The sequence below is a fragment of the Protopterus annectens genome, chromosome 1.part2 (assembly GCF_019279795.1).
Source record: "Protopterus annectens isolate FY-2018-M chromosome 1.part2, PAN1.0, whole genome shotgun sequence".
In the NCBI taxonomy this organism is placed as follows: Eukaryota; Metazoa; Chordata; order Ceratodontiformes; family Protopteridae; genus Protopterus; species Protopterus annectens.
In genome coordinates, this window is record NC_056727.1 from 1,219,304,827 (window position 1) to 1,219,332,520 (window position 27,694).

Consider the following 27,694-nt stretch of genomic DNA (forward strand, 5'->3'; position numbering starts at 1 on the left):
TCCAAGAAAAAACAGAAGACAAAACATTTCACTCCTCCATCTGAAGCACAGTCAGATTGGCAGTCTTACAAACTCTTATGCAGGCCTTCATGGCTCTTAGGCCCACTGGCCCTGCTTCTTCCACCATCCCTGTGCCCAGCCCTTGCCCAGCCTCTTCTCACCAACATCCAGCTACTCAAGAGGGTGAAAAACAGCAATATCAGTATGATTCCTCCTCTGAGGAATCCGTCTCTCTTGTGTGTCTCAGATTGCTTCCCCTGTTGACTGCTATTCCCCAGATGAATGCTTCCATTGAAGGGGACTCCCCACCTGAAAATATAACTTTTGGGGAAACTATAACTAAAATGGTTTACTTCAAATGGGATATTACCCTGATGTCTGACACCAGGAAGAGAGATTTTTAACTTCTGCAAGTTCTCTCTCTCCTTCAGCTATACCTCCTGTACTCCTAGCCTTCCTGGATGCATCCAACTCTGTAAGAACCCAGACTCACAGCAGTCGGCCCCAAAAAGACCAGGCAGGTTTTATAAGGTGCCGGATGACCAGAAATTCCTGGTTAAACCTTCACTGGCAGATCCAGCTGTCAGTGCTGTGGCTCCTGACAGACAATCTAGATGGGTACTTTCTGCCTCTTTCCTACCCACAGATGAGGACAGTAAAACCATGGATAGACTGGGAAAAAGTGTGCACTTCCTCTACCCTGGCTTTCAGAGCCATTAATTGCCAAACACACATGGTAAAATACGCTCTGGACCTAGTGTCCCAGGCCTTTTACCCTGCTAACCTCTACACCTGATTGTCCCAAGTATGACATTGCATCAGAACTGTCCCTAGCCACCCAAGTGGCCAGACACTTCATCAGGTGTAGTTATGATGCAGCAGAAGCCTTGGCCAGGTCTGCAGGTTCTGCATCTGCCTTCACAGGTATTCCTGGCTACCCTTACAACCTCTTCCAAAGGATTTCAAATCCAAAGTTATGGATGCTCCACTGGACCACAACCTACTTTTTGGCAAAAATTTGGCTGAGCTCTTCAGAAACTTGCAAGAGAAAAGCAAAGATCTGCAAAACCTCAAACATTTGCTTGTGTCCCCTTCCTGAAGTACTACAGGAATTATCCAGCAAAAACTTCCTTTGTCAGGAGAATGCCTTCTACTTCTCATCCCTCCTCCTCCAAACCGAGAAGAGGATCCAGGAGACTGCCTTACTCCAGACCAACTAGCAACCATCCTCCCTCCAAACAGACCTTTCCCGACAGAGGGGGCCCCCTCTTCTGTGTGACTGCCTTGCTCACCTTCCCTTGTCTGCCCGCTTACCCCACTGCCTCTCCCTTTAGAAAACCATCACCTCAGACCAATGGGTCATTTCCATCATTCTAAGAGGATACTTTCTATCTTTGAGGGAAAAACCAAGGCCAAAAAAAATTCCCTTCCCACCCAAAAACCAGCTCCACCTATTTCCTCTCATTCTGCAGGAGCTCATCTCCCTAAGATCTATAGAACCAGTCCCTGTGGGCCAGGAAGTAAAAGGATTCTATTCTCGTCTATTCCTAGTCCCAAAAATGGATGGTCCTTGGTGACCCATACTAGACCTATTCTACCTAAATCTGTTTCTAAAAGTTCCATCCTTTAGGATGCTTTCTGCAAAACCTCCTGCCCCTGATACCACCCCAAGCCTTTATGGTCATTCTGCACTTAGGAATATGGGAGATAACCTTCCTTTATCATGCCCTCCCACAGAAAATTCCTGAGATTTACTGGCATTTCCTCACATTTTCAATTTACAGCCTTTCCCTTTGGCTTATCAAGTACTCCAAGGTGTTCAGAGTGCCTGGCTCCTGCCATTGCATTTTCACAAACCAAAGGTATCCAAATATACCCTTATCTGGATGACATTCTCCTTCTAGCGGAATTGGCAACCATGCTTCTAAGTCACGTAAAATTCACTATGACCCTCTTGCACAACTTGGGGTTCACCCTAAACCTTCCAAAATCCTCTCTGCACCCCCAGCAGGACAAAGTCTTCCTGGGATGCAGGATCAGATCAGATTTAATGAGATCCTTCCTCCCACAGGATAAGGTGCAGTCTCTCTCGAGTCACTTCCAAGAACTTCTTGGGTTATCCCACCTTTCCGCAAGGCAATTCCTACAACTACTGGGACTCGTGGCAGCCACAATCCCCATGCTCCCTTTAGCCAGGATGCACATGAGAAAATTCCAATGGTACTTTAATGTGTGGTCACAGCACCAACACTCCCTAGACAAACTATACCCCTTCTGCCCTGCCTAAAGTCAGAATTGAGGCGGTGAATCTTGCAAATCCTCCTCAGCCAAGGCATTCAACAAAAACTTGCTCACCCTATGCAATCTATGCACACAGATGCATCAGACCTAGGGTGGGGGGCAACTCCAAAGGATTTCAGGGTTCAAGAACCTTGGAACCCTGCCCTACAAAAAACACACATTGTCAGGGAGATGACTGCATTCTTGCCAGCCCTTCAGGCCTTTCTCCCAGTCTTTCAACCAGGCCTTCTTCACATTCTTACAGAGAACACCACAGTCGTGGTACCTGAACAAACAAGGAGGGACAAAGGCTTATCTCTTATGCTGGATAACCCTACAGATTTGGGAGATAACCACCCAACACAATCTTTTACTGTAGGCCTCTTATATCCCCTCTCAGGAAAATGAGCAGAGATTGCTCAGCAGAACATCCTCACCTTCACGAATGGATGCTAAACGGGGAAACCTTTCTAGACATAGTCGACCAGTGAGGCACACTAAGTGGATCTGTTTGCCTACCCCCAGAACAGACAAACAGATTCTGCAGCAGGGATCACACTATCAGCCTGGAGAGTGAATGCCTTCAGCTTTCCTTGGAAGGGGATGTTCCTTTGTGCCCCCCCCCCCTTCCCACTAATACAAAAGGTCCTTCTGAAAATCAAGGACCAAGCAAAAATCTTGCTGTTGACTCCCTACTGCCCAAGGCAACACTGGATGTTATTTGCGTTTCCCTGCTGCAGTCCTAACCATCGGGTTATCCATGCTGTGGTAGCCCTCAGTCGGTCGAGTACCAGAGTCAAGGTTTTGTGTGTCTGCTGCTGTCGCTTGCTCGGTGTCATCAGAGCTGTAAAGGAAAGCATGTCGACACCATTACCTCAGTCTTTCTTGCTGTGGAGCCTGTAGCAGAAGCACTTATCAACAGTGCCGGTCGGCTGTTTCCAGATTTCGAACTTCAGCTGAAAATATCTAAAGCTAAGTACCCTGTTGGGGATCCTCCCTTTTTCTTGCACTAACCAATGTCTGAAAAAGTCAATAGCTGTCTCACCTGTGGAAAGCAAATACCACGCAGAGACTTGCATTCTTACTGTGGCACTTGCTTAGGCCCAGATCATGTACCCCACTGTCTGTTCAGTGCCCTCTTTAATGCTAGAATTATTTGTCAGAGAGCTCTGTTTGTAGCCAGTTATTTTCATCTTCCATCTACGATTACCGATGTGGCATCCGTCAGTCAGCAAACCACAGATCTTCCGAAAAAAATGTAAAGATAAGGATAGAGACAGACCGCATAAGGCAAAGCCTCCCGTTGACACCACCGCAAAAAGGCTGGTCAGTTCTTCAGAATTCAGTGAGAGGCTTTTGCAGCCCCTGATGCCAGACTCTCTTACTTTGCAGACCTCTACCGAGACCCTTTTGGAGTCCCGTATGCCACAGATGACTGCATCTAACGAGCCTTTGGCTGTCTCTGCCTCAGTTAGGTCTGGAGCTGCTACGCAGGCACTGGCTTCCGGGGATACTGCTTGCACTTTGGAATTCACTTCAAGGCTTTCGCCCACTGCCCACTCTTCTAACACTGTTACAGCACTGAGGGATTCTCTTCGGCCAGACTTGGAGCTACTCCAAAGAAAACAGCAAAAAGTCTCCATTCCACTACTCTGCCCCCCCCCCCCCAAACTAGAATGTTTAAAATGGCAGAGGTTCTCATCACTTTCATCCGGGTTAATCAGGCCACTCCAGCCAAAAGGAGAAGGGAACCTTCTCCAGACATTCTGTTGGATTTAGACTCCGAGGAATCTGACTCCTCTGTTTTTTTTTTTTTTAAGAGGAAAATCCTCTTACTGCCTATGAAGACTCAGTTGCAGAAGAATCTATTCCTTCTGCATCACCTCCGTAGGACTTTTCCTTTGGGGAACCCCTCCACACCCTCAGGGAACACTTCCGATGGGAATCCAATGGATTTCCCTCAATCCAAGAAAAGACTAAGTTAGTTTCTGGACCTACCTCCAACACAGGCCTCTGGCCATCCCACCCATCTTGGAGGTGGTAGATTGTTTACCAAGAATCCAGCCTCACCCCTGACACCTTTCCGCCTGCCCCCAGAAAACCTGACTCATAAATTCCTCTACAGAAATCCTACGGCAGATCCAAAAGTAATTACTCAGGCACCTAAGGGAGTTGAGGCTACCTCTGCAAAGAATCCTACACCCTAAGACAAAGAATCCAGAGCCCTAGACAGATTGGGTAAAAAAAAAAAAAAGTATATACCTCTGCAACTTATGAGCTCTCAACTGTCAGTTCCATATGTTTAAATATCAACAGCACACTTTGGAACTTTTGAAACAGAAAATTTCTGCTTTTCCAGATTTTGCCAACAATAGAAAGAGAGCAGAATTTTACTGTACTCTTCATCTCAGGTGACAAAGCACTCCTTGCACTGTGGATTTGATGCCCTAGAAGCTTCTAGCAGGGCAGCAGTGACAGGATCGGTTATCAGAGAACATGCATGGCTGAAGGAGCAACCTCTGCCTGTTCATGTCGAAACTAAAATCATGGATGCACCTCTTGACAAAGATCGCTTGTTCAGACAGAAAACTGAAGAGGTACTTAAAGATGGAAGAGACAAAGATTTTCGTAAAGTACAACCTCCTAAGTTCAGCAGAAAATTTCCCTCTAAGCATTGGTCCTTTCCTGCACCAAACAGGCAGGGACAAGGCAAAACCTGTAGGGGCAGACCCACCAGGGCTCACTCAGGGCCGGCAAAACCTATAGGGGCAGACCCACCAGGGCTCACTCAGGGCCAGCAAAGAACAAAACAATGCCCCCCCCCCCCTTTCAAGCACTAGAGCAGGGAGTTCAAAAGCAAACCTGTATGGAAAAAAACTCTGACTACCTTTCCCATCTCTGCCTGCCTCCACCCCACCAGAAGCTAGGAGGAAGGCGCTCTCTTTGCAGAAAAAAATGGAACTCTATAACAAAAGATCAATGGGTCTTAAAAATCATTGCTCAGGGGTACAAATTCAATTTCCAAGAACTACCACCTTCAAGAGGGTACCCAGACCTTCCTCCAAACCAGTGGGCAGAAGCACTAAAACAAGTGCAAAACCTATTATAACCTAATATCCCTAGGGGCAGTAGAACCTGTACCTCCAGAACAAGTTGCAAAAGGATTCTTTTCCAGACTATTCCTTGCTCCCAGGAAAAGAGGGGACTTTGGCGACCCATCCTGGACCTATCCTTTCTCAGTACCTTTCTGGTAATCCCAAAATTCAAAATGCTTACCTTAAAACAGCTTCTACCAGTGCTGCCAAACAAAGCTTGGATGGTCACCTTAGACCTAAAGGATGCTTACCTGCACATCCCAATAAGGGAATTCTGCAGAAAATTCCTGTGCTTCAGAGCAGGATAACTACATTTTCAGTTCTCTGCTTTGCCCTTTGGCTTATCTACTGCTCTGAGTATTCACCAAATGTCTAGCTCCTGCCATTGCCTTTTGCAGGCATAACAATGTACAGATTTACCCTTACCTGGACTACTGTCTCATTCCGGCAGACTGCAAGGAACTGCTCTGGCAGCACCTCTCATTTGTAAAAACCCTACTCTCCTCTCTGGGGTTCACTATCAATGAAAGGAAATCAAAACTGAGGTGCCTACCAAGAAAGTCATATTTCTGGGAGCCTTACTAGGCACAGAACAGCAAATTGCTTTTCTGTCCCTAGAGAAACAGTTTCCTACCAAATAATTTCACTACTTTGGCCTCCCAAGCCCATCTCTCTGCCAGGAAATTCCTACAAGCTCTAGTGTACATAGCCTCATGCATCATCCTGGTACCTCTGATCAGACTACACATAAAGAAAATTCAGTGGTACCTAAAGAACCTATGGTGTCAACACTCAACCTCTGGACACCTCCCTGCGTGTGATCCCTTGCATAAGATCAGAGTTCCTCTGGTGGGCCCAGGCCTGTGCTCTGAACAAGGGACTTCCATTCACCCCTCCATCCATCATATCAGACCATAACTACAGATGCTTCAGATATAGCCTGGGGCGCCCACCTAGAAGGCAGATGCGTCCATGGTCTCTGGGACATGCAAATACTACCCTTGCACATCAACCAAAAGGAAATGATGTAGCAGTACAAAACTCTCTGGCATCCTTCAAACCTTACCTCAAACCAGGGGTTCTTCTCATAAAAACAGACTATACATCAACAAACAGGGAGGGACTCCATCTTACCCCCTGTGCAGACTAGCCATGAACATGTGGCTAGCGGCCTCATCCATGGGGACTACATCTTATAGCCCAGTACCTACCGGGCATCAACAACACCCTGGCAGACCATCTAAGCAGAAACCTGCTGGACCCACATGAATGGCAAATCCACAGACATATTTTTCTGCAAATTACCCACACATGGGGGACCCCCCAGGTGGACCTCTTTGCCTCTCATTTAAATCACCAAGTACAGAAATTCTGCACCAGGGAGTACCATCACCTGGCCTGGAAGGTCCATGCCCTGACCTTCCCTTGGAATACCCTCTTTCTGTATGCATTCCCACATCTACCTTTCATTCCAACAGTATTAATCAAGATAAGGGAGGAAAAATCAAGAGCAATACTCATTGGCCCAGAAAGCACTGGTACTCACTGCTGCGCAGCCTATCTGGGGCAATCTCACCAGCCCTCCCTGGCAGCTACCTCTGATGCCTCACCTGCTATCCCGAAGGGGGGGGGGTGCAATACTGCACCCAGACCTTCGGACACTCAAGCTCTCAGCATGGCTTATTCCATCAAAACCAACAAGGAATCTATGCTAAGCAAGTAAGTCCTTGACATAATCACAGAAGCCAAAAGGCCCAGCGCCAGAAAATCTCGTGCTGGAAAATGGAAAAGATTCTGCTCCTGGAGCCAGTCCAAGGGGGCAGACGTACATCTGCCCTCCATTTCTGTTATTCTAGATTATCTTGCTGAGCTTTCAAATAAGGGTCTCCCCTTCTCCTCCATAAAGATCTATGCCTCTGCCATCGCGGCACACTTTAATACAGAACAGCCATTGTTCTCCCACCATCTTGTCAAACAATTCCTTTGAGGAGCCTCTAATATCAGGCCTCCCAGAAGACAGCCCATCCCAGCTTGGGACTTTAACTGTGTTTTAGAAAAGCTTACTGTGCCTCTCTTCAAGCCTGCAGCATTCTCAGAACTAAAGTACCTCTCTTGGAAGACTGCCTTTTTCCTGGCAATTACTTCAGCCAGGAGAGTGTCAGAGCTTCAAGCCTTAATGGCCATTGAGCCATTTATCATCTTTCATGCAGACAGGGTCTCCCTGAGAACCAATCCCTCCTTCATACCAAAGGTGGTTTTGGATGTTACTCTCAACCAGGCCATCCACCTTGACCACCTTCTTCCTGAATCCTCGGAGCAAGGGGGAAAGGATACTGTATTCTTTGGATGTGCACAAGCAACTCAGATTTTATCTGGATCATACAAAGACATTCAGGAAAACTGACCAGCTCTTGGTTAGCTTTAAAACAGGGGCACAGGAGAAACTAATATCCAAACAGACCATTTCCAAATGGATAGCACACTGCATCCAATTTTGCTACTCCTTGCATGGAAAACCACTCCCTAGGACAATCAGAACACATTCCACTAGGGCAACCTCTACTTCCACAGCATTCTTTATAGGGGTACCTACCAAGGACATTCCGGAAGCTGCCACATGAACTTCAGTCCAAACATCATCATCTGAACCTATTCTCAAAAGCTAGGGCTGGGTTTGCCTCTGCAATTCTACAGGGCATGCGCACCCGATCTTATGTTTCTATTAACCTTCCACCCTTCTCAGCTTTGGGAATCTTGCCAATGGTTAGGACTGCAGCAGTGAAACAAGAAGAACATAGTGCAGTTGTGTACACTCACCATAAATGTAGATGTTAGTGTGTTCACTGCTGTAGTCATGCTTTCCCTCCCTCCTTCCCCCTGATGTCTGCTTGCCTTAGAGACGTACATATTTCTATGGAGGTCTCTGACCCCAGGACTAATACTAATTAACGGACTTCTTTGGTTAAGGTAAGAAAAACTGAGGTAGTGGCATTGCCTGTTCTCCTTTATAGCTCTGATGACCTGATGTCACCAAGCAAGCGACAGCAGCCGACACACACAACCTTGACTCTGGTGTTTGGACCGACTGCGGGCTACCACAGCATGGATAACCCAGTGGTTAGGACTGCAGCAGTGAGCACACACTAGCATCTACATTTATGGTGAGTGTACACAACTGTACTTTCCCCCTTCACTCTTTAGCTAGCGGCAATCGCCACAAGGTGGACCTAGTCTCTCAGCAAAAGGGATCTCATTCATCCTCAGCTGCAAATGCTAAACCTAACACTTTGATCAACTTCTAATCTATTACAGACAGCTCTACTCTTAGGACGTGCTTTCAATCCTGAGGGTGGCCAGGAAACCAACTACTAGGAAGACATACCTATCTAAATGAGAAAGATTCTCTAGATAGTGCCTTCTTAAGGACAGGGACCCAATGCAGGCTGACCCCTCCCTACTCCTTAGCTATGTTTGTGATCTCATTAAAGCTGAACTAGCTTACTCTGTGAAAGTCCACCTTTCAGCCTGCTTACCCTTACAGCCACCCCTGCTTTCCAGGCTGGACGTTGAGCTTTTCCTGAGAGGGGTCCTACATATTAGGCCACCAAGAAAACCCATCCCCCCCCCTCCCTGGGACCTCGAGCTTTTCCTGAGAGGGGTCCTACATATTAGGCCACCAAGAAAACCCATCTCCCCCCCTCCCTGGGACCTCAACTTTGTGTTGGAAAAACTCACCTTACCTCCTTTCGAGATGGCTAGTTCTGCCACCTTACAAATTTGCACTTGGAAAAACATTCTTTTGGTGACCATTTCTTCTGCTAGAAGAGTGTCAGAACTACAGGCCCTCATGCCCTGCCCTACTTACAACACCTTCCATAATAACAGAGTTCCCTTGTCCACAAATCCTTCCTTTATGCCCAAAGTGGTAAATGAACTATCCTTAAGCCAGTCCATCCACTTACCTACCTTCTTCCCAACTCCAACCAACAATGCAGAGAGGATCCTTCATTCCTTGGACTTACACAGACAGTTAAGATTCTACTTAGACAAGACTAAGTCCTTCAGAAAGTCTGACCAACTCTTATCTCCTTTCACCTCAGGGCTCTCGGCAAGGCAGTCTTCAAACAAAACATTTCCTGTTGGATCAGGAAAGCTATTCTTTTTTGTTCACACCATGGCAAAGTCTTATCTCTGGGTCTAAGAGTTCACTCAACCAGGGGCATGGCTACCTCCAAGACCTTCGTCAAAGGCCTGGACATAGCTTCCATCCTGGAAGCAGCTTACCTGGTCTACAGTTCACACATTCACCAAACACTACAAATTAGACCAAGTCGCCAGGGCAGGCTTTGCTAGAGCAATCGTACAAGGATTCCTAGAATCCTCTACCTCCTCCCATTACTCTTCCTAATCTGAGGTACTCTCCCTCACCAATGAATACTGCAACATTGGAATAGGACACAGAATAGTTATGTAAAGTCTTACCTTAACCGTAGATGTCCTTCTCTTCCATGTTGCAGTATTCCTTTCCACCCTCCATACCCCCTATTCTCTTACTGCAGGGTCTGACCTCTGGCCACTGCTTCCACTCCCTAAGGCTCATCTGTTCAGGATTACAGTGACATTTGTTCCCTTTGTTGGCATCTTGTTCTCTTGACAGGCCAGTCCTCTGGGTTTCAAGTACCGAGGTCTGTGAATGCAGATGGCACATTTAAGGTCCCTGGTTTATGGCCCTGCATGTGACGTCCCACACACCTACAGCAGCCAGGCAAAAGCTTTTGTATAGGAGCCAACATCAGATCGCCTGATGCACACATCCCACACCAATAAATACTGCAGCATGGAAGAGAAGGACATCTATGGTTATGGTAAGATTTTACACAACTATTCTTTACCCGTTATCAAGTGTTAAATATACATAGCACTTGCTACTGTAAAAGATGCTTGTAATTCAGCGAATCATTAATGGCTTCTTTAAGAAATCCATTTTCATCTGCAAATACTAAAGAACTCTAAAGAAGAAGATAATGTTCAACTTCTGTGAAAAATCACACATAGTATAAAAACAGACATGAAATAAAGTACAGTAGTCTTCAATCTTATCTATAGTACCAGTTGTGCCATTCACACAAAAGCTGCATTTTTCAGATAAGCTGTGGTTTGTGCACTCTGCAGTCTGAATTTATATTTGACTAGGTCCCATGGGATGGCTAGAGTTTGCTCGTCTATCTGTCCCTTTCTAACAACAAATCGTGAAAATTTGATTTATAATTTGGTTGTTTTACCGTAAATCTGCCTGCCTACAAGCTATCCCTTTCTTGCTACGGTTAAAAACTGTGGTAAAATGTATAAATAAAAATACATCTCTTACCAGGCAATTGCACAGTCAGACTAACAGGATAACTTTTAAATGGATTCTTCTTTGCATATGGTGAGGTCATTAAAAATGTGTCGGTGACAAAATTAAATGTACAAGACTCTTCAATTTGAACTCTCCACTTCCTCCATCTGGGAGAGGTGTGTTTTTTATAATTTGTAGCATTCCTTTTCCTTTACTGGAAGGAGATGCAGTGGATGCAGTGATGGACACTTTGCCCCTTTCAATAATGTTGTACTTCCTGTGTTTGTGTCTCTGCCATTTTGATGGCACTATTAAAGTTTTTTAAGTTTACCCTTTGTTAATTTTCGTTTTTTAATTGAAGTGGTAGAAAAGTGCTATGAAAATATAATGGGGTGAAGTTTGTCAGAAAATTGTTTTCTTTGCTGTGGTAACTCAGTTTCTGGAAGTGGGTGCAGTATTGACCTGTTTGTATGCTTTTCTCCAGAGCTGCCAGAGAACTGGACAGACACCAGAGAAACATTGTTGGAAGGAATGCTGTTTAACCTGAAGTATCTGGGTATGACCTTAGTGGAGCAACCAAAGGGAGAAGAAATGTCTGCTCCAGCTGTAAAAAGAATAGTAACTACAGTAAGTGTTTGTTTTAAAATGGTAAAATTTACTTTGAGACCTTTTTTTGTGACATTTAGATGGCAAGAAGTATAAATATTCCGCAGTAGAGGTTTGTCTTTGAGAACAGCTGTAAAACCATAGTTGGATATATAATACTTCTAGGGTAAAACTGTCAGACTTGCAAGGTGGGACGTCTTGTTTCAGTATATGGATGCACTGATTTACTGTTTGGCTGTCAAGATGGGTCAGGAAGTACGAGACCATTTTAATGACCACTAACAGTGCAGTTAGGTGAATATGTACTGTATAAGACAAGAGTACCTAAGTACTGTGCAGCGGTTTAGTATCTACTGATTTGCTGGATAGCGATTTGTTGGATTTGCATATGTTGTCTTAACTACACATTCCAGATTGTGTCGTGCCTGCTTTATATGTCTTGCAGTGTCTAGTATTTGAATATCACAATATCTGCAACTATATCTTGATAAGAGCAGATCTTTTTAGCTGTTGGCCTCTCATTCATTCTTTACATCCTTTCCAGATGCACATTGCTTCTCTTACTGCTTTAAGTTGCATTAAGCATTTTAAATGAAATAATGTTTTATGTTAAAATGTTTTGCCCTACACTGTTAGCAAGCAGACGTGTGTGTTTCTTTTGTTTTATTTGAGGGTCTTGGCACATTTTCAGTCTTTACCTAGCAACTTTTAAATCAGGTTCCTCCAGTAAGGACGTTAGTATGTAAAGTCTGCTCTGTGGCCTTTTTGTTTTCTTGTTTACACTTTGCATACTTTTTTGTTTTATTTAAAAAAAAAAAAAAAAAAAAGTTGTAGGCTAGGGCCAAGAATCAAACATTTGATTTGTTTGACTGTAAATGGAGTATTTATTTGTATTAAAGAACATGGAAAAAAATCCTGAGAGCTGACAGGTTAACTGGCTCTGATTGATCTCCTCCCACCCACACTGTTCGGTATTTAAATCTAGTGGCTCTTGAATTGCCTGCACCTTGCCTAAATTTGACTTTGGAATCCCCTTTCAGTTTTCACAGCTCATACAAGTGAGCACTAGATCATATTTAAGAAGGCCCTCCCCTTAGACTGATTACGGTATAGCAGCAGTTAAGGAATTCTCATCTAAAGTAATGAATGGGATCAATGTTCAGTTTTACAGATGTTTGTTCCTACAACTGATCTTGGAAAATAACATTCCATTTTCTATGGGGCACAATACTGGCAGCGGTGGGGGAGGGCTTGCTATCGGAACAGCATGCACCAACACTTATGTTAATTTAGTGTTGGTGAAATGGGAGGGAACTGTGGTTTTCAGTGAGAGAAATGAATGGAGAGCCTTTATGCCATTCTGTAAAAGATTTTTTGATTTTTTTTTTTTTTTTTGTGGTTTGGTACTGTGGAACAACTGGAACAGTTTGTACGGTATTTGGAAGATACTACAGACTTCCTAATATTTACTATGCATGCATCATTTTGTAGATATTAAATTATGTAAGAGGGATTCACACAATATTGAAACCAAGGTTTTTATGGGAAGAGTTGCTGGAGGAATAGTCTCTTGATGAGAGATGGTATGTGCCCCCGATGTGTTCCCTAATATAGGGCAAACACTGATATTTTTTTTTTTTTTTTTTTTTTTTTTTTAAAGGTTGTGTACAAGTGACTGTGTTTGAGCAAGAAGTTGATCAACTCTTCTCACATTTTGAAGCTCGTGGTTATAAGAAGTCTGAGATGCGTGATGTCTACACTCAGTGCAGAAACTTAACAGCTACTTGTGGACAACCTTGGTGTAATGGCAAAGAGCAGAGTGGAGAGGGAAGGAATGTGGTGCAAACAGGTCAACCCACCTTAGTTATCCTAGCGTACAATAACATGAAACGGATTTGTGATGTGGTTAAGAATAATTGGAAAATTTTGTTGACAAACTAGAATATGCAGAGGATTGTGGGGGGAGGTGCCCACTTTCTCTTTCAAGAATTTAAATTTGAAGGCGCTACTATGCAAGGATATTAATCTTCCTAAACCACGAACTTTGGTGGTGTGCAAGACTGGCACTTGTCCTTGGGAACACTAAAGCTCATTAGTGTGTGTGTGTGTGTGTGTGTGTGTGTGTGTGTGTGTGTGTGTGTGTGTGTGTGTGTGTGTGTGTGTGTGTGTGTGTGTGTGTGGAATTTGTATGTGAACTGCCATAGCAAAAATCTAATTTGTAATGTTACTTGCAAATTCTGCATTTTCTGTCGGCAAGATGAATTGGATGCTGAAGGAATGTATCCTTCAGCATTTAAGTGATACAAGATTTTGAGCTAAATGTGTGCTTGCCCAGCATGTTAAAGCTCACTCTAGACATGTCTTCAGTTTTATGGTTGTACAGCTTCAGCACATGAGCTTGAGGGGGTCAAGATTTACTTAATTTACCTTGCAGACAGAAGGTCCAGGGTTTGTTTCTCACATGGGGGTAATTGGTTAGGCTTAAAATGGCCTTTTAGGGCAGTTAGCCCCAAGCCTGAGGGTGGATTCCTTTCCCGGGCTGAATGGTGTGATACCATTGAGACCCATGTTAAAGGGGTGTAGACCCCATTTTTGATTTTGTTTTTTTCTTAATTGGCTGAGATTTTGTTAAATTGCAAAGGTGGACTAATAGTTGTAGGTATGAATAAGGGCTTCGGCCTGAAAGTGCTTATCTCCTATATTCAGTTTTTTCTGCATTAAAGTTTTAATATTTTTTGCTGTGCTGGTCTGAATTCTGTTTCAGCTGGACCCAAGTTTAGGGGTGACACTACCGGTATGGTATATGCTGGAGTCAGTGATTGTTGGTTCTCTCTGGGATGAAGTGGGATGGGGCTGACTTTGTGGATGCCCTCACTTTGGCTGGTAAATTATTTGCCGTTGGTGAGATCCCTTCCCTCACAGAGGATGGAACTTGCACGTATTGAAAATTATTGGCTTTGGCAATTTTAAATTTTGGTGTTGATCCCACTAGACCACTAGATTTGAGGAATCTCCACTGGGAATGAGAATTTTATGGGCCAAGATCTGTTTTGCAGGAGGGTTGCTTCTCACCAGAAAAAGGGACTGAATAGTTGAGTAGAATTTTCTCCCGCTGCCTTTTTGCAGGCATGATTTGAGTGCTGAACGTTACAAGCTAAAATCTGTAGACATCTGTAAGTTTGCAGTGAGACGCTGCACATAGCCTAGTAAAATAACGTGCCTAGAGGCTTCCTTTGCCTTTTGAGAGAATCCAGTTATGTGTGTCACAGCCCAGTTGCATGTCTGTTTAGTTTGGTCTAATAATCAATTGGATGGTATGTCAATTTGAAAAGTAAATAAAAGTAGGGCTGTAGAAACAAACTTTGCTCATGAATTACTCCCAACCAGACTGTCGTAAACTCCAGAAGCTATAGTGCTGCAGCATATTGTACACCTTGCATGTCACCTCAGGAACATGACCACTTAATTAATTTAATAAACTTGTAATTCTCCCCATAACAGGAAATGCTTGTTGTTTGACCCTAAATTATCCTTCCACTGACTTGGGAGTACTACAGTCTCATCATGGGATAATGGGGAAATCAGGCTGTTGAGGCTTGTGACTGTTTACACCTTGCTGGTACCCACCCACAGGCTGAACTCTTCTGAGGGTCAGGCTAGTTAAGCCAAGAGTGAATTTGTGAATGAATACTTCAACTCTCAAGTTACAGTTTGAAGGAAGATAATGTATCACACTACTTAATTTGCAGTGGTAGTCTATTCCAGAGGTAAGGAAGGCAGTGACTAATGAACCTTTTTCTCCACCTTGTTTCATCTGTTGGTGAAGATCTAGTTACCCGTTTGTATTTTTTGCAGCTTATTCAATTTGTAATGATACAAAATATCCAAGACCGCTGGGTTCCTAATGGCTTGGAAGGCAAGCATACATGTCCCCTTGGGAGTCTAAGTATTGGTTTATTTAACATCTTCCAGACTTTTCTGGTAGCTTATGTTTTTTAAGCCAGTGACCTTGGTAGTGTCCTCTGGGGTCTTTCTAGTTTTGATATGTGTAGTGAGGAACATTCCAAAGGGGTCACTGTATTCAATAATCGGTAATGGATATAAGGGGACAGTGAACTTTTTGCATCTGGAATATATTCCCTTGATGAACAGTTGAGTAAGACTTGACTGTGTGAAAAAGGAAATGTAATTAACTCAAGTGCCAAGGTTTTTAACTTTCTCTTGCTGGAGTGGGGTGTTGTCTGTCTGGTTTCTGGGGAGGGTTAGTTTAACAAATGCAACAATGTTACACTTAATGAATTTAAGACCGTTGGCACATCAGAGGTTTACAAGTAAAGTTCTTGTTGCAAGGCTTGGGTGTCAGGAGGTGACTTGACAAGGACTTTATATTTACAGTTTTTAAACTTCTGCTAGCCAGAGGTCTTGATTTGTGGTCTGGAGGTCAGAAAAAAATATGCCAAACAAAAGGGGTCCCTGTGCTAAATCCTGAGGAACATAATTGGTTTCCTTTCTGCTTTTTAGAGGCACCTGCTTACCCACAACATATGGATTTTAGCCTTCAGTCAGTTTTGTCCATCTTCTCACACAGGGATCTATTTTTAATCCATTCAGCTTACTAATTATACTAGCATGGGGCATACCAGGTCAAGGTATGCAGTATGTACTACATGGGTACTGTTTATAGCTTGTGTTACTCTTTCCAAGTAGATGTTCTTCATCTCACATTGCTGCAGTCCTTACATATGGGTAGTCCGCTGTCCTCGGTCGGCCCGAATACCAAAGTATAAGGCTGACGTCGGTCAAGGCGCTTAGAACTGACATCAGAACGTCAGGGTACAAAAGCGCATGACCGACGTCATATCCTCAGTCTTTTTTGCTGCATGGTCCGATGCAGAAGCAGCGTTGCAAGTGCCGTTCGGCGTTCTGAAATTTTTCGAGTTCGGAGTTTCAGACCGAATCAAAGTTGGCTAAGTACCCGTTGGGAATATTTTGTTTTTTTCTTGCCTCAGTGTTTTACCGGATGTCAGAAAAAGTGAATAACTGTATTTCTTGTGGGAAACGGATACCGCATAGGGATTATCATTCTTTGTGTATTCCTTGTTTGGGGCCTGAGCACGACGTTGTTGGGTGTCGCTTTTGTGCTAGTTTCAATAAGCGCACTATTAAGCGAAGGTTAGATTGTGCTAGGCTGGTCTTCGGGAAGCGATGCAATTATAATATGCCGTCGGATTCTCCGGCGCCCGCTTCTTCAAAGAAGCGCAAAGACAAAGCAGTTAAACCCAGGCAAGAAGAGTCGTCCGTTCCGGACGTCGGTTCTTTAGAGGCATCAGTGGAACCGGTGGTTCCGACGGAGGCTTCTCTGGAGTCCCAGGGGGAGACTTTGATATTGCAGGATGTGGCCTCTCAGGAGGCAGGTCAGGCTGAAGGGGCTTCCCAGGTTACTGTACTCCCCTCCCTTCCTAGGGTGGTTAGGCCTTCTCCTTCTGTTTCCAAGGCTTCTCCCAGAGGCAGGCCAGGTTTAGCTTCTGTTGGGGTCTCTCCTAGTGCAGCAGGGTCTGTGCCCAAGAAGCACATGCTTAAAATGGCAGAAGATTTGATTACTCTGATTAGAGGTTCTTTGTCCCCTCCTGATAAGAGGCCTAGGGTGGAGCCAGAGTTGGGAAGTTTTGAGCAGGCTTGGATGTTTCTGAGTCTTGCTGAAGACTTGCAGGAGTACTCTCCTTATTCTGATTCTGATGCAGATGATTCGACTCCTTCTGCTTCTCCTCCAGAGGATTTTTCTTTTTCAGAGACTCTTCATTCCATGAGGGAACATTTTAAGTGGGAAGGTCAGGACTTCTCTGATTCCAGGAAAAGGCTTAGGGAATTTTTGCTTTTGCCCCAGCATAGGCCCTTGGCTATACCTCCTGTTCTGGATGTTGTGGAAGATGTGTTTGCAGAGGCTTCACTTAATCCTGATTCTCTGCCTCCTGCTCCTGTTAAACCGGATAGGTATTACAGGGTGCCTGAGGCTCATAAATATCTTTATAAGAGTCCTAGGGTGGACCCAGAAACTGTTAGTCAGGGACCTAAGGGTGTCAAGGCCTCTGTTGTAAAAAATCAGGTTCCTCCAGATAAAGAGGCCAGAGCTTTGGATAGATGGGGAAAGAAAGTCTATACATCTTCTACCCTAGCTATGAGGGCTTTGAATTGCCAGTTTCATATGTTGAAATATCAAAACTATCTTCTTTCTCAATTGAAGTCTAAGGTGGATGCTCTGGCGGAAGGCATGGAGTGTAAAGAATTACAAGATTTGGTGCATGTTTCAGAGCAGGTGGGTAAGCATTCTTTACAATGTGGTTTTGATGCTGTACAGGCCTCGTCTAGGGTGGCTGCCACTGGTTCAGTTCTTCGCAGGCACGCATGGCTGAGGGATCAGACTTTATCTGACCATGTTAAGACAAGGATTTTGGATGCTCCTTTACAGTCTGATGTGTTGTTTGGTTCACCTGTGGAGTCAGTCTTGAAGAAAATGGAAGACAAGGCTAAGTCCATGCAGGCTGTTAAAGATTTTTTGCAAGTGCAGCCTCCAAAGTTTAGTAGGAATTGGCCTGCTAAGGGGTGGACGTATCCTTCTTATGATTCTCAGTCTAGGGGTAGATCTAGACGTGGTAGGGGCAGAGCTCAGAGTTCTTTCAGACCTAGAACAGGGAGTTCTCCTGCACAATCTTCGGGTGAGGGCAGGGGCCAGTCCTTTCGTAAACAGGCCCAATGACCTACCTTTTCAGCTGCCAGACCCTTCTTGCCTGGCAGCTCCTTTGGGAGGAAGGTTGGCACTCTTCAAGGAAAATTGGAATTTGATTACCCAAGACAAATGGGTATTGGATATCATACACCGAGGTTACAAGTTTTATTTCCATACCTTGCCTCCTTTCAAAGGCATGCCGGACGTTCCTCCTCAGCAAAGACTAGAGGCTCACAAACAAATTTCTCTGCTATTTCAAATAGGGGCCATACAACAGGTCCCTCTGCCAGAAGTGGGCCTAGGATTTTATTCTCACCTGTTCCTAGTACCAAAGAAAGGGAACACATGGAGACCAATCTTGGATTTATCTATCCTCAACACATATCTGGACATTCCCAAGTTCAAAATGTTGACGTTACAACAGCTTTTACCTCTGCTGGGCAAAGATCACTGGATGGTGACTCTGGATCTCAAGGAGGCTTACCTTCATGTTCCTATCAGGCTCAGTTGCAGAAAGTATCTGCGTTTTCGGGCTGGGACTTCTCATTATCAGTTCTCTGCATTGCCCTTTGGCTTATCTACTGCCCAGAGTATTCACGAAGGTTCTGGCTCCAGTGATAGCTTTCTTCAGGCTAAGAGGAATACAGATCTATCCTTATTTGGACGATTGCCTGATTCTGGCCCAAGGAAAGGACGAACTTCTTCATCATTTACAGTATGTGATAGCAGTGCTAAGATGCCTGGGGTATTCTGTGACCGAAATAAAGTCCAGTCTAGTACCCTCTCAGGACATGTGCTTTCTGGGTGTGAGACTGAATACAGCATCCCAGATGGCCTTTGACCCCAGACAAACAAAAGAATCTTTCTCTTTACTTCCATCAATTGTCTCATCAGTCCAGGCTGACTGCAAGGACAGTCCTTCAAGCCTTGGGGTTCATGGCATCTTGTATTCTGGTACTTCCCAATGCCAAACTGCATATGAGGAAGCTACAATGGTATCTCAAAAATGTATGGACACAGCACTGCCAAGATATGGACACTGTCATTCAGATAATACCTTGCATTCAAAAGGAATTTTTGTGGTGGGCTCAGGAATGTCACCTAAACAAGGGACTCTCTGTGACCCGGCCAGAGGCGAGTCAGATTCTAACGACAGATGCCTCAGACAAAGCTTGGGGAGCTCATCTAAATGGAAAGTGGGTTCAAGACACGTGGCCTGCCAGACTTCAACATCTACATATCAACTTGAAGGAGATGTTAGCAGTCCAATTTGCATTAATAGCTTTCAAGGATTTACTTCTTCCAGGGCAGGTGTTGGTTCTAACAGACAACACAACTGTCATGTGGTACATCAACAAGCAAGGGGGAACGCATTCTTATCCTCTATGCAGACAAGCAATGATTTTGTGGGAGACTGATCTCAGTTTACAGCTAAATCTTCAGGCAAGGTTTCTGCCGGGAGCACAGAACTCCTTAGCAGATGTGTTGAGCAGACAAATTATGGATCCCCACGAGTGGAAATTGGATCCTCATGTATTTCAGAAATTGACAGTGTTATGGGGAACTCCAGACATAGATCTGTTCGCTTCTCCACTAAACTACCAGCTGCCAAAGTTTTGCACAAAAAGGTTTCATCCCACAGCTTGGAAAGTGGATGCTCTCTCATTCAATTGGAGCAATCTTCATGTGTATGCTTTTCCACCTCTGCCTCTCCTCCCAAAGGTACTCCTGAAGGTCAGACAGGACAAGCCAAAGATGATTTTAATAGCTCCAGATTGGCCTCGACAGCACTGGTACCCATTACTGAGAAGTCTGGTACAGGAGACTCCATGGCCTTTGCCTTCGATTCCACACCTGCTGTCTCAGGAGAACAGTCATTTACTCAATGTCAAACTTCACTCTCTACATCTAACAGCCTGGCATATTCTGTTTTAAACCCTGGAGGGTCTCAGCTTCCACAGCAAGTTTTGAATGTTATTTTGGAGGCCAGAAGGCCTAGTACAAGGAAAGTGTACAGATAAATGGAGGAGGTTTTATTTTGGAGTACAGCAAAGGAATTTGATGTTTCTAAGCCTAATTTAAGTGTGGCTCTTCAATATCTTACTGAGTTACTGGACAAGGTTTGTCCTTCTCCTCTATTAAGGTTCATGCTGCAGCAATTTCTGCTCACTATGACTGTGACCCACCATTGTTTTCTCATCCTTTGTTTAAGCAGTTCCTTAGAGGGGCAAAGAATATAAGACCCCACGTAGAGCTCCTACTCCTGCTTGGGATCTCAATTTTGTGTTGGAGAAACTCACTCTACAACCTTTTGAGCCTGCAGCTACTGCCGAGTTGAAATATTTATCATGGAAGTCTGCTTTTTTGTTGGCCATTACCTCTGCAAGAAGGGTTTCTGAATTACAGGCCCTTATGGCGGTTGAGCCTTTCTTAATTTTCCATAAGGATAGGGTATCTTTGCACTAATCCTTCCTTTATGCCTAAAGTGGTTTCTAGTGTGGCATTAAACCAAACTATTCATTTGCCTACTATCTAAGCAAATCGCGAAAATAAAGGCGAAAAGATTTTGCACACTTTGGATATACACAGGCAGTTGATATTATTTGAGCAGAACTAAAGGGTTCAGGCAGTCTCAGCAGTTATTTGTTTCTTTTGCTTTGGGTTCTCAGGGCAAGCCTGTTTCAAAACAAACTATTTCTAAGTGGATTGGGTTTTGTATTGCTTTCTGTTATTCCCATCATGGTAAGGTGATTCCAGCTGGGATTAGGCCTCATTCCACTAGGGCTACTGCCACTTCTACAGCTTTTTAAGGGGTGGCAACTAAAGATATTTTGGAGGCAGCTACTTGGAGTTCAGTGCATACTTTCTCTAAGCATTACCACCTTCCACTTTACTCTAAATCTAGGGCTGGTTTTGCCACTGCAATTTTACAGGGCATTTTGGCAGCTCCTAATGCTTTGTAGTTTTGCCATCCTCCCTTACCTCTGCTTTGGGATTCTACCCATATGTAAGGACTGCAGCAATGTGAGATGAAGAACATAGTACAGTTTTGTACCTACCATAAATGTAGATGTTCAAGATCCACATTGCTGCAGTCCTCCCTCCTTCCCTCTGTAGTTAGAGGCGGTTGTGTGGTTTGGGTTGTGAATATTGTAAATATTGTAAATAGGATTACTGCAGGGGTGGTTACTTGGTTTTTTGCTGTCTTTTGGTTTTGGCCTTTCTTTTTAGGGCCTTCTGACGTCTGGGGCAAGAAAAGACTGAGGGTATGACGTCGGTCATGCGCTTTTGTACCCTGACGTTCTGATGTCAGTTCTAAGCGCCTTGACCGACGTCAGCCTTATACTTTGGTATTCGGGCCGACCGAGGACAGCGGACTACCCATATGTAAGGACTGCAGCAATGTGGATCTTCGAACATCTACATTTATGGTAGGTACAAAACTGTACTTTATCTAGGTCCAGTATGTACAAGCTCCAGCTTTTTCAAAGCAAAAAAGCTGTAGATGTAGTCTGACATGTTTGTCCTACGTAATCAGGTCGGTCATATGCTCCATGATTTTGCATATGAGATTATTCAGGCTGATGGGCATGTAATTCCTGGGGTTAGTGGTGGGGTAACCCTTGTAGAGTGGTATCGCCACTGCTGTGCAACAGATTTTGGAGATGAAGCCAGTGACTAAACTCTGGATGTTCTTCGTGTTTCACTGTTGCAGTCATTACATTTGGGTTATCTGCTTGCAAGTTGCCCTCAGTTGACCTGATTAACACAGTCTTGGGTCCCTTGGGTCTGCATCAGTTGCTGTCCCTTCTTCCATGACGTCAGGTCATCAGGGGTATAAAACATGCTGCCGACACCATTACATCAGTCTTTCTTGCCGTGCGGTGCCCGAAGCAGAAGCAGTTCGCAAGTGCCTGTCGGCCGACTCCTGAAATTTTCGTTTTTGATTTTCAGAACCGAAGTCTTCAACTAAAGTCAAGTACCCCGTTGGGTAAACTTTTTCTTGTTCCTTACCGATGTCAGTAAAAGTTAATAATTGCATTACTTGTGGAAAGCAAATACCTCAAAGATTTTCATTCGTACTGTATTCCTTGCCTAGGCCCTGACCACAACGTACCTTGCTGTTGGTTTTGTGCTTTAATATCAGCGCACTGTCCAGTATATTTTTGCCTCTAAATATTTCGGTTCTTGGTTTAATTATCCAGAAATGTCAGTTAGCCATTCGACTACTGGGATTCTGAAAAAACGCAAAGATAAAGACAGAGACAGGCTGCCGAGGTCCAAAGCTGCCGACAATGCTTCTCCTAAGCCAGTCGCCCATTCGCCGGTACTCTGGTGGTTTCGGAGCCCCTGATACCAGCTACTTCTGATTCGCAGGCCTCTACTGAGACCCATTTGGAGTCCAGTATGCCACGAGGTGCTTCAACTATGCAACCTGCGGATGCCTCTACCTTGGATCAGTCCTGAGCTGTTGTGCTGGCACCGGCTTGTGAGGGTGTGTTCGGGCCTACGGACTTGCATATTAAATCGACACCTCCTTCATTACTTAGGCTTAAATCGCGATCCATGTGTAAAAAACAGACGCCTAGGCCACATGCTCAGGCCTCTGTGCCTAAAAAAACAAATGAGAATGGCTGAAGATCTAATAACTCTAATCAGGGGTAGCCAACCCCCCCCCCCCCAAGAGACCTATGACTGAGGTTGGTTATGAATCTTCTGATAAGGATTCTGTGTTTTCTGACTCTTCTGATGATCTGGATTTGTCCTTACCCACTTATGAGGATTGTGATGCAGAGGACTCTGTTCCCCCTGCTTCCCCTCCTGAGGATTCTTCTTTTGGGGAAACCTTACATACTGTAAGGGAGCATTTCCACTGGGAAAGCCAGGATTTTTCTTATTTAAAAAAAAAAAAAAAAGAGGCTTAGGGATTTCCTTCTCCTACCTCAGCATAGGCCTTTAGCTATTCCTCCTGTACTAGACATTGTTGATGCTTTCTCGGAAACTAGTTTGGCCCCTGATTCCCTGCCTCCTGCTCCCAGAAAACCTGACAGATACTACAGGGTCCCTGGGTCCCAGAGTCCCACAAGTTCCTTTTCAAAAATCCTATTGCAGATCCAGAGACGATTTCACAGGAGCCCAAGGGTATTAAAGCTTCTACTGCTAAAAATCCTACCCCTTCTGATAGAGACTCCAGGGCGCTGGATAGATGGGGGGTAAGAAGGTTTACACTTGTGCAACCTTGGCCATTAGGGCTTTAAACTGCCAGTTTCATATGTTAAAATATCAGCAACATGTTATTGGACTGTTTAAACAGAAAATGATGTTGATTCCTGACTGTGTGGAAAGTAAAGAATTACAGGATTTAATGCATTCTGCCGAACAAGTTGGAAAATATACTTTGCAGTGTGGTTTTGATTCATTAGACGCCTCTTGCAGGGCTGCTGTTACTGGTCTGTGTTCAGAAGGCATGCTTGGCTTAAGGAGCAGTCTTTACCTGATCATGTTAAAGCTAAATTGTTGGATGCTCCCTTAAATCAGGACCGCCTGTTTGGCAACAAGGCTGAGGAAGTTCTTAAAAAGATGGAAAATAAAGCTAAATATATGCAAACTGTTAAAGATTTTTTACAAGTTCAGCCTCCTAGATTTAGTAGGCACTGGCCCTCTAAGAGTTGGTCCTTTCCAGCCCCTTCTAGGTCTTCTCAAGCCAAACCCAGACACAGCAAAAACCCCAGGTTTCAGTCCCAGGGGACTCGCAGAACTAAGCAGTGGGGAGCCTCCACTTCCAAGGCTGTGAATAATAAGACTCCCCCTATGGTAAACTGTCTCAATGACTTCCTTTTAAAATTTCCAAGCACTTATCAACTGACTGCCCCTTTGGGGGGAAAGATTGCTCTTCATGCAAAGAATTGGGAACTCATTACTTAGGACAAATGGGTTTTAAATAGTGTCCCTGGGATACAGATTTCACTTCCACACATTGCCAGCACCAAGTGGGTGGCTGGACCTACCCCCAAATCAATGGGCAGAGGCCCCAAAACAAGTACTTTCTCTCAAGCATGGGGGCTATTCAAATGATACCAGAAGAGGAAAAGGGACAAGGTTTCTACTCAAGACTTTTCCTGGTACCCAGAAAAGACAATTCATGGTGTCCTATCCTGGACCTGTCTACTTTAAACACCTTTTTGGAGATTCCAAAATTCAAGATGCTGACTCTTCACCAATTACTTCTATGCTAGGCAAAGATGCCTGGTTGGCAACACTATATTTAAAAGAAGCATACCTGCACATACCCATCAGGGAATCTTGCAGAAGATGCCAACGTTTAGTGCTATTAGTTCTCTGCACTGCACTTTGTGAATACCCTGGGCACAGTAGATAAGCCAAAGTGCCTAGCTCCAGTTATTGCATTTTGCAGGCAAAGAAATATTCAAATATACCCATACATGGACAGTTGTCTAATTCAGGCAGAAAGCAAGGACATACTTTTGAATCATCTGGCCTTTGTAAAAAGGGTTCTAACTTGTCTGGGGTACACCATAAACGAAAAAAAATCACACCTGGTACCCTGTCAACAAATTGTATTCCTGGGAGCAAGCTTGTATACATCTTCCCAGATGGCTTACCTCACACGAGAAAAGCAAATTCATTTGCCAACCTACTTCAAACAAGTGGCCACAAAAACCCTGCTATCTGCAAGACAAATACTGCAAGCCTTGGGGTTCATGGCCTCCTGCATTCTTCTAATTCCATATGCAAGACTGCATATGAGGAAACTACAGTGGTATCTAAAAAGCCTATGGTGTCAACATTCTCAAGACCTAGAAACAATGATTCCTATCATACCTTGCCTATGCCTAGTGTTCCTTTGGTGGGCAGAGGCCTGCCACCCAAACCCTAACAGATGCATCAGACTGTGCATGGGGGGGGGGGGGGGGGGGGCTCACCTGGCAGGGAAGTGCATTCAGGCAAATGGAACCCAAGTCAAATGCACCTGCATATCAATCAAAAAGAAATGTTAGCTGTACAGAATGCTCAACGGCCTTCAAGGACCACATTCTTCCAGGACAACTAATGGTAAAGACGGACAACACCACTGTTATGTGGTACGTAAACAAGCAGGAGGGTACACATTCTTACCCCCTCTACAGACTAGCCATGGCATTGTGGAACACAGCCTTGTGCTACCAAGTGCACCTACAAGCTCAATTCCTGCCAGGAAAATTAAATACACTGGTAGACGGACTAAGCAGAAACCTCATGGACCCACACGAATGGAAACTGGAACCAAGGATTTTCAACACGTTGACAAACAAATGAGGGAGCCCAGATATATAGACCTGTTTGCCTCTCTCCAGAACTACCAATTGGACAAATTTTGCACAAGGACTTCCCACAAACAAGCCTGGAAAGTGGATGCTCTGTCCTTCAGCTCTATGCCTTCCCCCCTCTGCCTCTGCTCTCCAAAGTACTACTAAAAGTCAAACAGGACAAACCAAGGATGATTATGATTGCTCCAGACTGGCCGTGCCAGCACTGGTACCGCCTCCTGCACAGTGTGTCATGGTTATCTCCATGGCACCTGCCTCAGACTCCTTCCCTGCTGTCTCAGCAGGAGAACCAGATTCTGCACCCTCTGCTTCAAACACTGAACCTTGCAGCCTGGCTAATTACTTAATCTTTCCTTTCCTTTACCATCCCTCAGCAAACCTGTGATGGATATCATCTTAGAGGCAAGGAGGCGTAGTACTAGAAAATCTTGTGCTGAAAAACTGGAAAAAATTCTGTGCCTGGAACCAGTCTCAAGTGATGAGCACAGCAGCGCCTAATTTACCTCAGATTTTACAATACTTAACTGAGATGCTTCACAAGGGCCTGTCTTTTTCTTCCATTAAAATCCACGCCTCAGCCATTTCAGCTCATTATAACACAGAACCTCCCCTCTTCTCTCATCCACTGCTCAAGCAGTTCCTCAGAGGGACCAAAAATTTGAGACCACCCAAGAGAACTCCAAACCCAGCCTGGGACCTTAGTTTTGTCTTGGAGAAACTCACTCTACCTCCTTTTGAGCCAGCTGCTACTGCAGACTTAAAATTTCTTTCTTGGAAAACCGCTTTCCTAAATCACTTCAGCTAGAGGGGTATCTGAATTACAGGCCGTTATGGCAGTGGAGCCTTTCATCTTTCATGCGGACATGGTGTCCCTCAGAACCAATCCATCCTTCATGCCCAAGATGGTATCCAGTGTGGCTCTTAATTAGTCCATTCATTTGCCAACCTTCTTTCCCAGTCCAGAGAATAAAGGGGAACGGATACTGCATTCCTTAGATGTGCACAGACAACTTAGATTCTACTTGGACAGGACTAAACCTCAAAGGAAATCTGAACTGCTTGTAGTATTTGCTGCAGGGGCAGAGGGGAAGGCTATTTCAAAGCAAACCATTTCTAAATGGGTAAGCCATTGCATTAATTTATGCTATAAGCACCATGGAAAACCTATCCCCAGGGGATCAGACCTCATTCCACCAGGGCTGCATCTACCTCTACAGCCTTTCTCAGAGGCGTCCCTACCAGGGACATCCTAGAAGCTGCTACCTTGAGTTCTGTACATACTTTCACCAAGCATTATCATTTGCCAATTTTCTCTAAATCCAGAGCTGGCTCTGCCGCTGCAGTCTTGCAGGGCTTATAGCTGGCCCTGATGCTATCTAAACTCTCCTCCCAACCATAGCTTTGGGAATCTACCCAAATGTAATGACTGCAACAGTGAAACACGAAGAACATAGTACAGTTGTGTACACTTACCATAAATGTAGATGTTAGTGTGTTCACTGTTGTAGTCCTGGTTACCCTCCCTCCAACCCCCTAACTTCTTTTGGCTATACCTCTACTTTCTTTACTATGCTTAAAAACCCTTTTGGTGTATTTACTTTTTTGTTGGAGGTATATCTTTGTGCTTTTATGTTTAATTGCTTCCCATTAGAGGGGCACCTGACATCTGGGGCAAGAAAAACTGATGTAATGGCATCAGCTGCATGTTTTATACCCCTGACGACCTGGCATCGTGGAAGAAGGCACAGCAACCGACGCAGGACCCAAAACTTTGTTAATCAGGCTGACTGAGGGCAACCTGCAAGCAGGTAACCCGAATATAATGACTGCAACAGTGAATAGACTGAAACATCTACATTTATGGGAAGTTTACACAACTGTATTTTAAATAGTTTGAATGACTCTTGACAGGGCTTTTTTGGTTAACAGCCAGGTGTATCATCAGGTCTTGTGGAAGAAGTATTTTTAGTGCGAGAGCACCTTTAGTACATGTTGAGTGATTTTGGGGGGGGGGGGTCTGTGAGAGTCGAGGATAAGTGGGCATCGAATAGTCATTTTGGTTGTGAAGTTGACACTGAATTTGTTAGCTAATATGTTGGCAACATCTGCTGTTGTGGAGTAGGTGGTTCTTTTTTGAATAAGTTATGAACAATGTTGAGGGCATGTTTCATTTATGTAACTAAAATTTCTAAGTTGGGGGGGGGGTCACCAGTGCTGTCAGACCCACTTCAGAATGGTCACAGTGCAATAAATTTTGCCTTGGTTACATGCAAATGAGTGAAGAGTTAACCTTCAGGGACCTACCACATCAAAATAACAAAAG

The 27,694-nt window shown here is 44.4% G+C and overlaps 1 protein-coding gene across 1 annotated transcript in view; it reads left to right on the forward strand.

Moving 5' to 3' along the window:
* Positions 1–27,694, forward strand: part of LDLRAP1 (low density lipoprotein receptor adaptor protein 1) — a 982,852-nt gene that overhangs the window by 325,285 nt on the left and 629,873 nt on the right. The window contains exon 2 of the mRNA XM_044060079.1: positions 11,198–11,340. Coding sequence (XP_043916014.1) covers positions 11,198–11,340 — 143 coding nt within the window. The remainder of the gene's footprint in view (positions 1–11,197; positions 11,341–27,694) is intronic.